The sequence below is a fragment of the Thunnus maccoyii genome, chromosome 15 (genome assembly GCF_910596095.1).
Source record: "Thunnus maccoyii chromosome 15, fThuMac1.1, whole genome shotgun sequence".
In the NCBI taxonomy this organism is placed as follows: domain Eukaryota; kingdom Metazoa; phylum Chordata; class Actinopteri; order Scombriformes; family Scombridae; genus Thunnus; species Thunnus maccoyii.
Window position 1 is genome coordinate 30,434,018 of NC_056547.1, and position 18,681 is coordinate 30,452,698.

At 39.1% G+C, this 18,681-nt stretch overlaps 1 protein-coding gene across 1 annotated transcript in view; it reads left to right on the forward strand.

The window, feature by feature from the left end:
- The first annotated feature begins 11,934 nt into the window (after window positions 1-11,934).
- LOC121912573 (gamma-aminobutyric acid type B receptor subunit 1-like) overlaps window positions 11,935-18,681 on the forward strand; it is a 29,887-nt gene continuing 23,140 nt past the window's right edge. Inside the window, exons 1-2 of the mRNA XM_042434784.1 lie at window positions 11,935-12,017; window positions 12,629-12,762. Coding sequence (XP_042290718.1) covers window positions 11,935-12,017; window positions 12,629-12,762 — 217 coding nt within the window. The remainder of the gene's footprint in view (window positions 12,018-12,628; window positions 12,763-18,681) is intronic.

Consider the following 18,681-nt stretch of genomic DNA (forward strand, 5'->3'; position numbering starts at 1 on the left):
GCAATAACTTTGTGGCGTGAAAAGAGGACACTGTCAGATAAGACAGAGCAGCAAAGCGCAACAGCAGCCGAGGAAAGTGAGAAATATACGCACATCTGTTATATTGTAATTTATTCCCATGTATGCTACTCAGAGTAATCTCAGTCAGCAGCTTTTATGGCAGCAGCACAGCATCTCTCCCTCTGCCAATAAAGTCTGCACCATGCCCATGCAGGTAGGAGTGAGAGTGAGTTACTATGGTTACGGGGACGCTCAGTGTCACTCTGAAACTTTCTTGTGATGCCCAATAATAGTTTTTTAGGTAACCTACTACCATTTCAGTCCACATAATGTTTTTATAAATATTATTTCAAATATGAAATAGCCATTCTTCTGATAATCATTTCCTGTCCTGATCCACCAAATTGTATATTGTTCTTGATGTATTCTTGGTTTTCATAGCACCCTCAAACTAATTTATCTAGACTAAGTGCAGGTGGCTGTTTCTTGACTTAATCCAAGAGGTTAGGTGGTGTGGAAGTGCAGGAAATTTGTTTTAAATTACAATTTTTTAAAATATCTTTACAAGTTTGTCTTCCCATTTTAAAACATAATCAAGTAACCATGCGTGCACGTGTTGTCTTTTTTGGTGTGTGTGTGTGTGTGGGTGGTGTGGGTGGCACACGGATGTCAATCACTGCAATGCAATGGTCATTTGTCTAATTTTTAATTTGTTAGGTGTTACTCAGGATTTGTCGGTGTAAAGCTGCAGAGCTTGCCCACATAGAGTATCGTTAGTAAAGTTATTGGAGCATTGCAGCACTAGGCCAGAGAGAGGTCAAGTGGTTCAATTTACCATGAATAATGCTAATTTTATTATGTACAAAAATAAATACTACTGAAATCTCACTCCAAGCTGAAGTCAGAAGTTGCCAGCCCTGGTACTGCTCTTTGGTGATGTACTGCTGGCTCTAATGTCTCTGCAGCATTTTGATAAATGATAACCCCTTTTGGAAGATAAATGTTGGTCTCACAGATGAAATCTAACAATTGTAGCTGCCACATTAGTTTGTCTGAATGTAAAGTTAAACTTCATGTTTTTACTGGACAGAACAACAGTGCTGCCTCTGGGGCTCTAAACGCACAGATATCACCACATTTCAATAAATATAAATTTATTAAAATGAACAGATCAGTCTAAAAATTGTTTTATTTCATTAAGCTACAGTTATGATTTTTATTATAGCTAAATTACAGACTGAATAACAATTTACTGCATCTTTTTTTCCCCTCTTTTTAAACATGAAAAACTTACCAAGCAGGAAAGAGCAGGTCTCAAATTAATCATGTAAAGATAGCATAGCATAAGATAAACAAAATAATGAGCATGGCAATACTTTTTATTTTTTGAGCTTAGATTATGTATGTGAAAAGTTAACATTGAATCATAAATGAATTGACAGAGACAAACAGCCATGGATAATGGTCAGAGACACAGCCATGCCCACCACAGAATGCTCTAGAACACTCTATGACCCTTAGAATATACAACCTTGCAGTTAAATCGTATGATTGTTGGTTCTGCCACCCCATCCATCAGCTGGGAACTAAAAGTTGAACGCAAATCTAGCACACCCCTGTAAAGGACAGGGGTGTGCTAGATTTGCAACACAAGACAAAACGAGAGCATCATTATGAAATTACAATAATAATCGTTTCATTTCAATTATCATGTTTTCATAATCGTTGGAATCGTGATCAAAAATAAAATTTGATTAATTGCACAGCCCTGATACAGAGGTGAATATGTAAGAGCATGCTAGTGCATAGATTCTAACTTATGGGCACTGTTTCCTATGGCACACAACAGGATGGCAACTGATGAACTTTCTTCACTCCAGAGGCCTACATGAAATTTCTTTTCCTACATCCTGACTATGAAGAAGTTGACCCAAAAGCTGTACAATTAAATAAATGTGGTGTAGAGAAATAAATTTATCTTTGAAGTGATTGCTAACTGCATGCATTGATTTACTGATGTGCGTACTGAAATTGCCTTTCAATGATGATGCACTGACTTGATTTATGTACTGAAATGTCCTTGCACAGTGATGCATTCATGTACTGTGAACAAACTGAAGTACATTTGACAGTTTGACACTTTGAATGGTGATGCATTCACTTACTAATGCAGGTACTGAAATGCATTTGAACATTTATGCACTGGACTTACTGCCGTATAAACAGAAATACATTTAGTAGTGATGAGTTCACTTTCAGAAAACAACATGACATAATCAACTAGATTGTTCCACAAAAGAAATTCACTCTGCGGGAGTTGTTGAAATTACAAGAGGACAGGGTCGACTAAAGGCATAGGCATAGACTGTAAAAAATATGGACGTAATCACTGTGACGTCACCCATTGGTTTGTGAACTGCCGTTTTGACACCTTGAATTTAACGAATTGACCATTGCCATCTTGGATTTCACCGTTGCCATGTTTGATTTTTGGAGTCAGAACTGGCCATATCTGGATGAGAGGGTGGAGCTGACCATAGTGCTAGCTGCTAGCTTGGTTAGCACGGTCCATTTACAATCAATGGTTAACAGTGATAACGCTAATGCTAATGCTAATCCGCTAGTGCAAAACAGGCCTAAAACCATTAAAATAAAATGCGAGCAATTACTAAAATGTGACTCCTTTGAGGATTTTTTATCACAACCAAATGCTGGACAAGACTTTTGTAGGTGACCAAAATGTTACAATTAACTTTCATGAACTGAAAACACTGAAACAGCAGCAGCTATGCCTATACTCTGTGAATCCGGGTTTACGCCATGGTTACGTTATGTAATAAATGTTGTCACCATGGTACCAACTTGTCAATCACAACGTAGCCACACTCTAAAGCATATACTGCTTTATTGTATATTTTTACTCTAAATGGGGCCATAATTTACAAAATGAACATCATGATGCATTGAAAAAGCCTTGATACTAACGATTGAGACTATAAATTCATTAGGAAAGTGTGAAAGTGAGAAAGTGAGAAGTAGGGACATTTTCTCATAGATTTCCACACAATCGGACTTCTTTTGCAGCCAGTAGAATCGCCCCCTGCTAGCCATTAGAAAAAAATGCAAGTTTAAGGCACTTCTGCATTGGCTTCACTTCTCAAACCAGGAGCTACCCGCTGGGCATAGGCCATATAGGCGGTTACCTAGGGCGCCACCTTGTCTGGTGGGCACTGGTCGCCCTCAAGGGAAAATAAATAAATACAAATTCACTGGTGGGCATCCTTCCTCATTTGAGGTAAAAAAAATATAAATAAATACATAAAGAAATATATAGTTCCACTTTGCACCCCTGTTCCTAACAATGTTTCACCTGCCCTGCACCTGTACTGTGCTCACTGAAAAAGAGGGATGACGCATCACAGACAGACAAAGTCTGTGATGAGATGTATGGAGGCAGATACTCACATTTTATTACATAATAAAAAGTTCCAAGCTTTCAGGTGGGCAAGGAAGAAAATGGAGTAAAGAGGAGGAAGAAAAGAAAGCCCAATATAGAGGTATGTTGTCTTATGGTAACATTAAAATGCTGTTTTGTGTGTAAAGTTAGACGTTTCATTTGTAGCAGCTAGCTAGCTAAGTAGCAATAAAGCTAATGCTAGATAATGATGCTACAATAGTTGCTACACACAGATAATGTTACAGATGGAAGAATGTGAGCTTCAGTAATGAGCTTTCTGGATAGCTGCTCCTTCCTACAATGTAAGGCCTTGTGCTGAAATTTCACTGAACAATATCAGTGATAACGGCTAACACTATATCCATAAAAACAGATTTCTGCACTGGGTTGCACCAGCTATGTGTAAGCCTGCATGAGCCACACGTAGCACATTGTAGTAAGATAGATTGAGATTGAAATATTGAAACTGACACTTACCCTAGGAGCACGTGTGTAAACATTTAGTTGTTACTCAGAGTTATGTTGTAACTTATCTCCTTGGTGCAAGCTTTGCTTTTAGAAATGCATAAATCACAACTCACAACAGTAATAATTTACGTTATAACTAAGTTTGAACTTACACACAGCTGGAGCAACAGGCTGCAGCAGTTGTTTGTCCTACTCTGCAGCTACATGTCTTTGCTTGTAATAAGCTAATATCTACTCTATAACTGTCCAGATGTACTCAGGAAATATTTGCAGAAGCCCCCAGCTGCTGGAGTCTCTGAAGCAGGTAAGTTCAGCCAGTTATTTGTTGTCTCTGTGTAATTGATAATACACTGCTATGTTGTCATTATCATCATTATTATTATTATTGTTATTGAATGTTACATCTTTTCAATTCAAATCAATTCAAATTTATTTATATAGTGCCAAATCACAACAAAAGTCATCTCAGGGCACTTTTCACATAGAACTGGGGCTTGTTTCAGAAAGCAGGTTCAGCAAACTCTGAGTCAAACCCTGAACTTTGAGTTGATGAGCCTCAAGATGGGAAACTCAGAGTTTCCATTTCAGAACAGCTGATCAGAGTCAGTTCAGTCAACTCTGAGTATGTTCACTTTGAGTTAAGCTCGTGCGTGATGAATGAAAAAAGCCATCATCAATGGAGCTCTGATACAATGAGTCACTATGGCAAGAGGTAAATAAAAGGCAGAGCCTCCATTTTAATCCAGTGGATGTAGAGATATGAGTGTGTGCAGACGTTGCCTATGTCAAAGCGGGAAAAGTATCGATAGGTTAACACAATTAAGTTCTATTCAGTGTTGTCCATTAATCCATCATTTACCAGACTTACATTTCCTTAATGATGATAAAGTGGAATCTGACTGCGTATCAGGCTGCAGCTACATTACATTTTAAATATAGGGGAGACCAGGGACAGTTGTAACACTTTTTGCGATTTGCCCAATAAATCAAAAACCATTGGAACTGGAACAGTCCATTTGCTATATTATAAACTCCGATGTGTCAACTACTGAAACAATGTATTTAAGTGGTTTTATGAAATATGTACAGGTTACAAAATTGATTTATATACAGTCACTCCACTGTTACAACTATCCCAGTGTACAGTGACAGCTGTAACACATGCCAGGGACGGTTGTAACATGTCAAAAATATACATAATCAATCAATCTAATACTCAAAATGAAAAAGACGAATACCTTTTTTCACACTACATGACAAAAAAGAGGGGAAGCCATCAAATTATAATGCAAAAAAATTATTTAATGGGTAGAACACACATCCTCAAAAAAGTTTAAACATGAAATATAAATGGATTAGTTTGGGGACAACATTTAGCACAGGGTCACATCGCAATACCATATGATGAGGCCACTGTCCTGACTGATTTGCCCTGTTTTATGCCATCTGAAGCCCTCTCCAGCAAAGGAAGTGAGACTCCCCTCTCTGTCTTCCTCTTTCTGATATTTAGCATGCTGTAAACAAACATGTGAGTTTCCACTGACTATTAGCATGCAACTGATTATTATTAACTTAGCTTTTAATTTTATGACATTTTACATTTAATTTGCTATCTATCTATCTATCTATCTATCTATCTAGTTTATGTAGGCCTTTAGATTTTTAAAATATAAATTAAACTTGTACGGTTGAACACCTTGACAGTATCCAAAAAATACATCCGATAGAAAAGTTAAATTTTTACCTCAAAAAAACACTTTTGCTGGTAACTTTCTCTGGGAGTTTCAAATGTGGCTCCTTTTTTTGTGAGCAAGAAGACAATCTAACTGAGCATGTGCAGAGTTAGTGTAATCACTGTGGCTTGTTTCTGATTGGAGGAATTCAAGATGTTACAACCGTCCCATGTTACAACTATCACTGGTCTCCCCTATTTGTTCAGCTTTAACCTGATGGATAAAACACAGGAGGCAACAACTGAAGATGAAAAATATAGTCAAAGATTTAAAACATATATAGATCAAAGACATAGAGACATGACTGTAGCTCACAGTCTGATCAGTAATAATGTGTTTGTTGATTTGTACTTGAAAAGGCATCAAGGTTAAAGTACAGAATATTTTAAATATTTAGACATCTATTTGTATCTCAGCTCGACAGCATACAGTGACTTTATTTCTGCTACTTCAACAAATGTAGTAAATTTAAACATTGTCACTGAAATGCTGTTAAAACACGTTAAGATTATGCTCCCTATTTAAAAATCTCACTTTCACACTACATTCTGCAGCTGCACCACAATCCTGCAAATATATAATCTACAATATTATAAGAATGAGGTTCCATCAGTGCAACCAATCACATCATGACTGATAGAGATAATTATTCATTGATTCCACGTGTCTAAAGCTTCATACCGATATTTACAATTTAAACTGAGATTACACATTATGTGCAATAAAGATTTCAGCACAGGAGCTGCTGGAACAAACTAACAGCTGTCGGTTTTACTCTGAGCCAAGGCTGAATTCACGCTGTGTAATATCTGAATGTGAGAGGAAAAAACACCGTTCAAAGAAATGACTGATGCACATAAAAGCAGTAACTTTAGAAAGTCCTGAGTAACTAAACTAATATTCAACCAGAATTTAGATTTTGATAGGTAGTAAACCTCCGCTAATGAATGCACTTTGATACGGACTGAATGAATGAGGAAATGAAACAGTGTGTTGGGCTCTGTAAGAGGGAGGAGACAGAGAGAAACTTAGGGTTTGTTGAAGAAAACTTAGCTTCAGAGAGTCAGTTACTACGGTAACTGGCCCCAAGTGTAAGTTAGCTCTCTTTCTGAAACTGAAAACCCAGAGTTTCCCTCATTTCAGGGTGAACAAACTCAGAGTTTTCACTAAACCTGCTGAAACAGGCCCCAGGTCTAGACCATACTCTTTAATTTAGAGAGAGAGACCCAACAATTCCCCCATGAGCAAGCACTTGGCGACAGTGGTAAGGAAAAACTCCCCTTTAATGGGAAGAAACCTCAAGCAGAACCCGGCTCTAGGTGGGCGGCCATCTGCTTTGACTGGTTGGGTTGAGAGAGAGAGAGAAGAGGGTGTGGAGGTGAGGGGGTGGAGAAGAGGAGAGAGGAGCTCAGTGCATCAGTGGAAGTTCCCCAGCAATCTAGGCCTATAGCAGCATAACTAAGTGCTGGTCCAAGGCAAGCTTGGTCGGCCCTAACTATAAGCTTTATCAAAAAGGAAAGTGTTAAAGCTACTCTTAAATGTAGAGAGGGTGTCTGCCCCCTGGACCGAATCTGGAAGATGGTTCCACAAGAGAAGAGCCTGATAGCTGAAGGCTCTGCCTCCCATTCTACTTTTGGCAACTGTAGGAACCACCAGTAAACCTGCATTCTGGGAGCAGAGTGTTCTAGTGGGGTAATAGGGTACTATAAACTCTTTAAGATATAATGGTGCCTGACCATTAAGGGCTTTGTAGGTGTGGAGAAGGATTTTAAATTCAGTTCTGGATTTTACTGGAAGCCAATGCAGTGAGGCTAAAATGGGAGATATATGATCTCTTTTTCTAGTTTTTGTCAGCACACATGCAGCTGCATTCTGGACCAGCTGGAGAGTCTTTAGAGAATTGTTAGGGCAGCCTGATAATAATGAGTTGCAATAATCCAGCCCAGAAATAACAAATGCATGGACTATTTTTTCTGCATCTTTTTGAGAAAGGATGTGCCTGATTTTTGCAATATTACGTAGGTGAAAAAAGGCAGTCCTTGAAATTTGTTTTATGTGAGAGTTGAAGGACATGTCCTGATCAAAAATAACTCCCAGACGCCTTACAGTGGTGCTGGAGGCCAGAGTAATGCCATCTAAATTAGCTATATCATTAGATAATGTGTTTCTAAGGCGTTTAGGGCCAAGCACAATAACTTCAGTTTTGTTTTAGTTTAGTAGCAGAAAATTACAGGTCATCCAGGTCTTTATGTCCTTAAGGCATGCTTCGAGCTTAGTTAACTGATTGGTTTCATCTGGCTTCACTGATAAATATATTTGGGTATCATCTGCATAGCAATGAAAATTTAGGTGAATAGTATTGGTCCAAGAACAGAACCTTGTGGAACTCTGTGTCTAACTTTTGCCTTCATGGAGGATTCATCATTAACATGTACAAACTGAAATCGATCTGATAAATAGGACTTAAACCAGCTTAATGCAGTTCCTTTAATGCCAATTAAATGTTCCAGTCTCTGCAATAGGATCTGATGATCAGTTGTGTCAAAATCGGCACTAAGATCTAACAAGACAAGTACAGAAACAAGTCCTTTGTCTGATGCAGTCAGGAGGTCATTTGTGACCTTCACCAGTGCTGTGTTTGTGCTATGATGCACTCTAAATCCTGACTGAAAATCTTCAAATAAACTATTGTTAGGTAGAAAGTCACACGACTGATTGGTAACTGCTTTCTCAAGGATCTTAGAGAGAAATGGAAGATTAGATATGGTTGTCTATAGTTGGCTAAGTCGCCTGAATCAAGAGTAGGCTTCTTAAGAAGAGGTTTAATTACAGCTACTTTAAAGGACTGTGGTACGTAGCCTGTTACTAAAGATGGATTGATTACATCTAGTAAAGAATTGCTAATTAAGGGTAAGACTTCCTTAAGCAGCCTAGTTGGGATGGGGTCTAAGAGACAGGTTGAAGGTTTGGATGAAGAAATCATTGAAGTTAATTCAGAAAGGTCAATTGGAGAAAAACAGTCCAAATATATGTCCAAATATATAGGTTTCACAGCTGCCTCTAAGGTTCCCGAGTTTGTGGATAAATCGGTGCCTGTTGAGTGCAGAGAGTAAACATTTACACCTTGTTACTAATTAAATGTAGGTCTTAGTCAAACTAAATAAAGTTTATTTGTACAGCGATACTTTATTTGCAGTAGAATGACACAAACTTAGTGCAGTGGTATAACAGTATGGATGTACTGTATGTTTAAATACAGCTGCAGGTCAAGCACCATCTAGCACCATATCAAGCACTCCAGCTACCTCCAGTGAAACACAGCCTGCAGCTGTGAGTTCTGTTCATTGTATGTTACAGCTGCAGTAATGTAAATAATGTCAATATGGACAAATTCCAGACACATTTCGCTATAATTCTATCAAATATTCAAAATCAGTTATGAACATATGTAACTCATCCTGTACATCTGGAATGTTTTGTCCATTTGTCCTCAAATGGATGCTAAGGAATCTATTTTTACTATGCTAGTTCTTTGGCCAAACCTTTCACCATTTTCTAACCCTTCACAATGACTGAATGCCATGGGAACTGCAGCTTGCACACACACATTTAATTTCTTTCATTTTCACTCATTCAATTTTTTTCTTTTTTCATTAATTTTTAAGGCAATAGCGCCACCTACTGGACCTTTTTCAAAAAAAGTTCAAATGAGTTAGAACAACATTGAACTATAGGTCCATTTAGAAAGTTTCATGTCGAATACCATTATTATCAACTTTTAAATGGTTTCTTACACACTTGTATTGAAATGGTAACACTAGCACCATAAAATATATTGAATCATAAATGTAATTTCTATATTAGGAAAGGGAACATACATAACTTAAATCCTAATCAATATTAGACTACAACCATCTATTTTATTCAAGTTGTCTATAGGACACATTAAAGCTAGTACAACTTATTCCCATCAAAAATAATTGAAACCTGGATTCTTGACCTTTTTTCACTCATGTAACTGAACAGTTCTGGTCAACTGTTATCTATACTTCAGATGTGTTTATTGCCTGATGTGTTGTAAAATGTTGTAATGAATCATTGTGTGTCCTTACTCAAGGATTAATAACTATATTTGCATGTATGTTTAGATTTGCCTGCAAGTGAAGGAACAACAGACACAACATACACTGCTACTACTCTACAGCCTGCAGACACCCCATCAACTGGAACAGATCCTGAAGTATGTGAGTCCATTAAGGCAGCATCAATAGAACCTGCTGACTGGCCAGCCCTGTCTGATATGATGAAGACAGAGTTAGTCAGCAGAGGGTCATATCAGGAAAAATAAGACTCTACATTTCCAAAATGAGAGGATGGAAGAAGTTCCCATCACCACCACTTTTGCTGAAAATTAGTGAATGGAGAGAAAATCATTCAAGAGAAGCTGGGTAAAAAATAGTGTTTACTGCTCAGCTGCAAGCTGTTCTCACACACACAAAAAAACCCTACATACTAATCAGTAATGGACTTAGTGACTGCAATTGCAATGAAACACTCAAAAGCCATGAGAACAGTCCAGAACATTCTAGGCACATGACATGATAGCTTTAGTAATCTATCAAGTGTAATCTATGAATAACCAAGTGCCAGTGTCTTGGATGTTACTGGCAGGTAGTTGGTAATATTTAGTAATTTATTCATTCTTTGGTAGGGGAAACCAGGGACAGTTGTAACATGGGACGGTTGTAACACCTTGAATTCCTCCAATCAGAGACAAGCTACAGTGATTACAGTCACTCTGCACATGCTCAGTTAGACTGTATTCTTGCTTACAAAAAAAGGAGCCACATAATTCCCAAAGAAAGTTACCAGCAAAAGTGTTTGTTTTGGGGGTTTTTTGAGGTAAAAATTTAAATCCAAATAAGTATTATTAGAATCACTGTTTGGACCCTGTACTGAATGTTGTTCTCAAACTAATCAATTTTGATTTCATGTTTAAACTTTTTGGAGGATGTGTGTTCTACCCATTTAATAATTTTCTTGTATTATAATTTGATGGCTTCCCCTCTTTTTTGTCATGTAGTGTGAAAAAAGGTATTCATAAAAAAAAAAAAAAAAAAAAAAAAGAATAGTCACAATAACATGAATGATAAATAATTTTTATCTGGCTGTGGCTCAGGAGGTAGAGCAGGTCGTTCACTAATCAGAAGATTAGTGGTTCGATGATGATGTCTTGAAACCATTGTGCTATCTGATGTTTGTTGTCCTTTTTTTTTTTGAGTAGGTGGTGATGAGGCAGTACTGGTAGGGTAATTTAGGTGGAATGTTGTTGGGGTGGGGGAGTGTTGCACCAAAATGGCTAGAGCCAGCCCTGTAAGAGCATACTGTCTAATGCAACAGCAAAAAACAAAACACAAAAACAGAGCAAGAAAGCATCTTCTCTCACAGATGATCTTTGGCTGAACACAAACATACAGACTAATGGCAAGAGCAACAAACAAAAACGGAGCAAGGAGGCATATTCTCAGATGAGTGATCTTTGCTGAACACAGACAGCGGCTTGCGCAGCGCACTTGAACCAGACAGACAAGTCTCACTGTCAGCATCTCACTCACGGAATAAACGTTAATTAGCAACAACAGCTGATATAATCTGCCATGGTGACTTTACCGCATTTTCCGACGAAACTGCGGTTTGGACCAGCTAAACAGTTGCTGTTTGAAAGGGAGGAAATTAAAGTTTGAAGACAGACAGCAAGGCTGCCTGTGAAATCGTTTAATAAATCCAAGTCTCTGACACACAAATACTTAATATTTACACACTCACGTTTTCCACTGACAGCGAAACTCTCTTGCTGGAGACCCTGCTGGTCCCCACAGCAGCAGAAAGCAGCAACTACTGACAAACGGAGCTTTAATACAGGCTACATTTGGATAAAGCAGCAAACTTAGCTCGGTGGCAAAAGCGGTGATCCCTGCCACGTCTCCCGAGGAGCAAACACTTAAAAACCGAGCTGCATTTGTAACGTTATTATGTGAGCTGCAGCAAGCATGTGAGCAATAGGTGTGCAGCACGCGCGCAAAAGGGCGCGCATGAAAGCAGCACTAAGGCAGAGAGAGAGAAAACATATTTACAACCACAATATAAAAGGCTGACAAATGAAGGTGTGTCTCCGTGCTGTTGGTTAGATGTAATCAACTGATGTCTTAATTGACATCCGGTGGAATGACAGCAAGGAAATTACAGGTGAGCATGCCTGAGGGATGGGAATGACAGATGGGCTGTGGTCAGAAAGTCTCTCGTATCGTCACCGACAACTGCGGTGCTGAGAGAATCCGACTGCACTCACACTGGGCTACGTAATTATGCGACGGCGGATGTTATTGATGTGGGTCTGTCCTGGTGAAACTACATTGTTCTGAAGACGGACAACAAAAAGCGCATCTCAGATACTTTGCCCCGGTCTTTCTTACCGTGTTGTTTCATGCAGGATATATAAACGTGCACAACACAGTGAAAAATATTACTTCATTACTGTCGCGGGTTCGCTTTCAATGATGGCTCAGACGACGAGAAACTTCAGCGTGGTGATTTTTTATTCACACCAAGTTCCCCCAAACAAGAGTGGCAAAAATATTTACAGTGCAGGAGTGGAAAAAAACCCTAATAACAAAAAAAAGTATTTACACGACAGGTTTCACACTGGCAGTTTGTCACCCACATTGTTACTTAACCACGACCAAAAACCCAACCAACCTAAATGAGCAGAGCTCCCCCTTATATATTCTTAGCCCCTCCCCTGGGCAAACCAATTAACAAATTATAGTGTACTACTTTCAAATTTGACATCACAACAAACATAAATTCAAAAATCAATGATATATTTCACATAAAGGAAAAATGGCACTAATCGCCCTCCATACAGCGATGGCCCAATACCCCCAAACCAAAATAAACCATAAAATATCAGTTCATACAATGTTGATGGTATAGTCCATGGTCACCTGACCCTCCTAAGCGCGCCACCAAGCGCTATTTATGGGGTGTCCAGGAAGTACCTCAGTTTGGCCCATGCCCAGAGGCAACCAGAGGCAGCAGCAGCAGGTAAGTGTGTGTGTGTGTGTGTGTGTGTGTGTGTGTGTGTGTGTGTGTGTGTGTGTGTGTGTGTGTGTGTGTGTGTGTGTGTGTGTGTCGCGTCAGCGCCGAGTGTGCACCCTCGAACGCCTAGCGTGCAGAAAAGAGTTCGGACAGTGGGGAAAAGTTTGTGGGAGTGCAGGACCGCGGGACACAAGTGCGGGCCTGCAAGGAACAGTTTTAACCGGAGCATGGCTCTGCAGGAACAGTGGGAGCGCTGCGCGCTGTGCGCTCCCGGCACCGGCGCTTTCTCTCCGGCCAAGAGAGAGAGAGAAACGCACGCTGGTTAGGGCATGACGGAGCGTTCACGGGTGCCCCGTCACAATTACCAAGGTCAGAATTGAATTAAAAAAGGAATATAGCCACAAAACACAGTACAAAATACAGCCACAAAACTGAAAGGACATTGTCACATTGAGAATGCTTGCTCATGCTCACCCTCCTGAATCCCAATTTTTGTATGAAAATAAAAGTTAAATGTATGAAAGATAGACAGAACATGTTACTACTGTTCATATCATCATTCTTAAGTTTCAAACATGATGAATTAAAACCATCATCTGACTAAAAACATCTCATATCCCTTTCTCTTGAAAAACTTCTGTGTTATGGTTAATATGCCGATTATGATCTGTTATTAGCCTGTGCATATAACAGCTTAAGAACCATCACACACAACTTGAAATGTTGACTTGATTGTGCTTTAAAGTTTTTATGGTTGATACAGGCTGTGTGAAGAAACGGCATGTCTGGTGATTTAAATAATGATGTTACGCTGCTGTGCCTGGTGCGTAAATGCATACAGCATCTTTCTTAATGTGGGTGATCCCTGCAGGTATTTAATAAACTCAAGAAACGTTACAGTTGTTTTAGTGCCACATTCCCTCATTTTGTTATGATCCGTCCACTGCAGCTCAACAGGGAAACACTGTACAGGGAAAGAAAAAGTGGAAAGCAGCCTAACTTCATTGATTATTCAAATCTCCAGACACGCCGACAGGACCGGTTATCATTGATTCATTGACTATCTATCTATCTATCTATCTATCTATCTATCTATCTATCTATCTATCTAAACTATAGATGCTGTAGCAAGCATAGTCAATGACAGTGTTTTGAAGAGATGCAGTAGGGGCAGATAATATACATATAGCAATAAAAGCAAAATACAAGTTGTTTTCTGGGTTTGGTTTAATTTCTATTCCAATTGCTGATTTGAAGATGAAAACAGGAAAAGCACGCAAATTTCTGTTTTTTAATTCACATGAAAAACATATAATGCTTTGTGTATTTGTTTATCCTGTTATAAAACAAGCTGAACACAGCTTTGGACAGAGGATACACGGACTGCTGTGGATGTGTAATGTGGGTTTAATTGTTTGAGTTTGTGAATGGTGCATCGCTTGGTGCCGTAAGGCAGTGTGGGACGGAATTATCTCCTTTCCTTTTGTATAGGATGGTCAAGTGTACCCTATGCTAAAGGAGATTAGAAAGGAAGTACTGATGCACTTTTCCTTAGCATTTAAAGAATTCGACCAGCTCTTATCATGGCTGCCACTTAGATACTTCCGGGTCATTTCACTTAGTTAGGAACCTTCCTAAGCAAAAAAGACTACTCAACTGCAGCCATGGTTTGAGATATTATACTAACGACCTGAGCATGCAAAAAATCTTCCTGACTCAACTTTTGCTAAGCTTCATGTGGCCACAATTGTTAGATTTCATCTGTGAAGCCAACAATTATCTTCCAAAAGGAATTATATCATATATCAAAATGCTGCAGAGATGTCAAAGCCAGTGGTAAATCACCAAAGAGCTGCACAGATCAGTTCATCGGATCATGTTCTCCCCGGGATTACGACGCAGGACTTGGGCTGCTAGCAGCTGAGATGACCAGCTGGTGTTACCCAGCCAGCGGCTCCTCATATTTCTGCCTCCAGAGCTATAGAATCTGGATCTGTGATTGCAAGCCACCCACTGCCACAGTGATCCTGCTCAACACCCACTGCTGCAATTATTATTATTAGGGACCGAACCCAAAAGGCAGAGGACTACTGTAAAACAGTAGTCCTTGCCTAAGGGCGAGGGCCCTATTGTTTTTCATGTGTTCGTTTCTTTCTTTTTATTATTACGCCACTTAAACCCTGAATCTGACCCCCTAGACATGCTCAAAAACCCACCAAATTTGGCATGCACATCAGGTCTGGTGAAAAATTTGATAAAATGTAAAAATTAACCCCCAAAGTGCCAAAATGTGCTCTCTAGCGCCACCTATGTAACTAAAATGGCCGCCACGGCCCGTAGGAATGTAGTAGAGAGATCAAACCAAAACTCAATTATTCATCTCATCAAGACCTACAAAACATATGCTGACACCCCTGACCTAAATCCAACAGGAAGTCCGCAATTAGCCTTTCAAAATAAGACTTTGCCCCAATTTTGGCCCCCGAACAAACGCTATCTCCTCTGAGGGCGTTAATGGTATCGGCTTCAAACTTTATTAGATGACTTATGATGCTATGTTGAAAAAAAATTGGTAAAAACTTTGTAATAACTCAAAGGGTTTGGATTTTATAAGCCCTCAAAGTTGCAGTGCCACATCACCCTTACAATGTAAAACAATGAGGAGGCATGAACTTTGCGTCAAACAGAGGCTTCTGACGTCTAAACGATAAGTCTGACCACTTTCAAACCCATATCAATGGATTCGCCATGAAATTTCCTACTAAAATATGATTTTTAATGTAAGATTTGGCCAAAGACATGGGATGTATGAGGATATGATATTTTACAAGAAGCATACTCTAAAATCCTCCTCTCCAACTGCTCCTGGTGATGTCACTCCCTCAGTGCTGTGAAACTTTCCGCAATACACACTCATTATAAAATCACAGGAGGAGCAAGAAAAGACTCTAAAAGTCAAACTCTAATATGTCAAAAACAGTAAAAGATAGAAAAAACATATGAATTCAAGATTTGTAGGTCAAAGTCTTGTGACTCATTTAAAGTTCAAATGAAGTCTGTAACTAAAACTATGTGGAAGCAGTAAATGTTCAAAAAGGTGTGGGTTCGCTCACACTCTCCATTCAAATATATGAGTATTTTTCTGTGTCCAGCTGCAGTTACTTATTGTCTCTACACACCTGACAGTACACATGTCAATCAAACTTTCAAAATAAAAGCACACCACTCTTGTAAGAAATATCCCTCATTTTTAAAAAGCAAAATGATCTGATCCTGACGGGCCAGAGTGTGAGGTCCCGACCAATGCTGCTTGCAGCTTTAATTAGTCTTATTATTATTGTTATTATTATTTTTATTATTATACATCTCTATGTGGAACTTGCATTGTGCCATGCTCTCTTTCTACCTGCTCCCCCCCTCCCTCTCTCCCTTCTCCTCTCCCCCGCCGCCCAGTTCTGCTTGAGGTTTCTTCCCATTAAAGGGGAGTTTTACGTTGCTGCTGTCGCCAAATGTTTTGGAGTACGCTCTAAACCCGCTCTATGTGAAAAGTGCCATGAGATAACTTCTGTTGTGATTTAGCACTAAATAAATAAAACTGATTTAACTTTTTAACTTGTTTGTGGTTCTTTTGTGGATCAGACCAACACATAAATTGAATCTGTTATTTTTGCAAGGCAGTATCAAACTGTGGTGATGTTTTGATGCGGTATCAGAGCAGTCCAAATGGCTGCAGCGTCCAATCGCTAACCGATTTCCAATAAATGGGTGTGTCAGTTGGTAAAAGATTTCCTCAAAGGCTGCTCTAGTGTATCCTCACTCAAGGAGTGCTCCCTGATCCTTGATCCTCCGAACAGAAATAAACGCATTGGAACAGCCTTCATGATGGTGTACCAGAAAGATTTTGAGGAATGATCAAATAAGGGAATTGACATGTGTGCAGTGTTGTGTGAAGAATGGAAAAATAGAACTTGAGAGAAGTTCAAGCTCTGCCTACCTTTGCTGCATGAAGTGGTCGTGATTGAGAGATTGTGGGTTTCAGAAAGTTACAGAAATTGTTGGACACAGCCCCTCTATTGTGACATTGGAGAGGTGTAGGGGGAGAGGGTTTTGACTATCAAGCACTTCCTTTGAAGTATACTGAGCCCTTAAGTCTGGTGTTATTCTGTATTTTTCTTACTCTCAGCAAATCCCATGAAAAATGTGTTACTCCATTTCTCAATATTTTGACTTTCCTACTTTTATGTGGCTCTCAACCCCAATGCCATTGGTTCCTATTGACATGGATGCAGGAAGTGGAGTACCAAGGGTGCTGCAGCACCACATATTATGCATGATAAAAATCAGCTGTTTATAATTTTAAATGTGTATACCTGTGTTTGTGGAAGGATACAACTTGTATTTTGGTTTTATTCATCCATTTATTATCGAAATTCTTATTTCCATTTGCAGTGTGACTGCTGCTGATGCACTGGCAAGGTTGGACTTTCACTTGTGTGCACATAATACTAGAGCTGTTTCAGAGGAGTTCTACTATGTCTACTAGTTCTACTGTGTCTTAATTAAAATAACCAAGGATGACATGAGTCAGTTTCCACCAGTTTATGTTCCATCCCTGCTCACACTGTCAGCCAAAGAGTTGATTCCAGACAGCTACAGCTGAGCTGATTAGCAAAAGTGGGAGTCTACAGCCCACATAAGGCAACATTTCTCTATTTTCAATTACTGCCACTCTGCAGTTATCACATTTTACCATGTATGGCGCTAGATGAAAAGTCAGAAGATCACCAAAGTTATTAGGATCCATTCTCTGGCATCCATAAATAATTGTAAGAAATTTTGTGCCAGTCTAGTAGTTGTTCAGTCTGGACCAAACCAGGTGGAGTCAGCTACTGACGCACAGAGCAACATTGCCATCCATAGAGACATGCCACTAGCATGTTAAAATCATTTAGATGTGAGGACATGGTTCTTTAGTTCTTAATGATAGCATAGATCATTACCCCTACAGTGTACTGCACTGTAGGGGTTGCACTAAAGTCTGATGGTGTTTAGAGTAGGCCTGTATTCTCTTTGCACTTTGTTTCTATGAACGATGAGAACCTCACAACCTTTTCTCTTCTGTTTCAAGAATGCATCTCACTGACTTCCTCTCAATTTCTCTCGCAATTTTCTGCTCTTACATACAGTGTTGTGTGTAATTGATGAGGCTGCTTTGTTCAACTTTGCTTTCTGTACTGTTGTCTAAAACATTGTTAAGGTCAAGGCATGTAGAGTCCAGTTCTGCTTGAGGTTTCTTCCTGTTGAAGGGGAGTTTTGGCCACTGTTGCCAAGTCCTTGGTTATAGGGGAATGTTGGGTCTCTGTAAATTAAAGAGTATGGTCTAGACATGCTCTATGTGCCCTGAGATAATGTCTGTTGTGATTTGGCACTATATAAATAAAATTGACTTTGGCTTGACTTGTTAAATTGGTCTACAATATTGTTAATAGTTGCTAGAAATAAATCATCCCAGCAAATTACATAAATGCAGAAATACAGTGAGTTTCTTTTAGCACCCCCTAACTTTAATTACTTTGTCATGACAAAGTATCTCTCTATCTCACTCTGAGGATGTAAGTATTTAAAAACGGCTTCCAAATATATATTTAAATTATTTAAAAAGTCTCAGTAATTTCCTAAAACAGCCATTCACTGTAGTTCTTAACAAATGTTACCCAAACAGGAGGAAATGGTACAGCAGTGGATCAATCCACATTTGGTGCTCTAGTGAGTATTTCTAGCAGCGGGACAGTGTGTATGGGATTGAGTATAAATAAACTGCTGACATGAAGAAAAATACAGAATATTACCATAATAATGTTTTTGGAAACAATATAAGATTGTTTTCAAAGACTCTTAAATTGGACTGTCTGTGTAGCTTGTAGC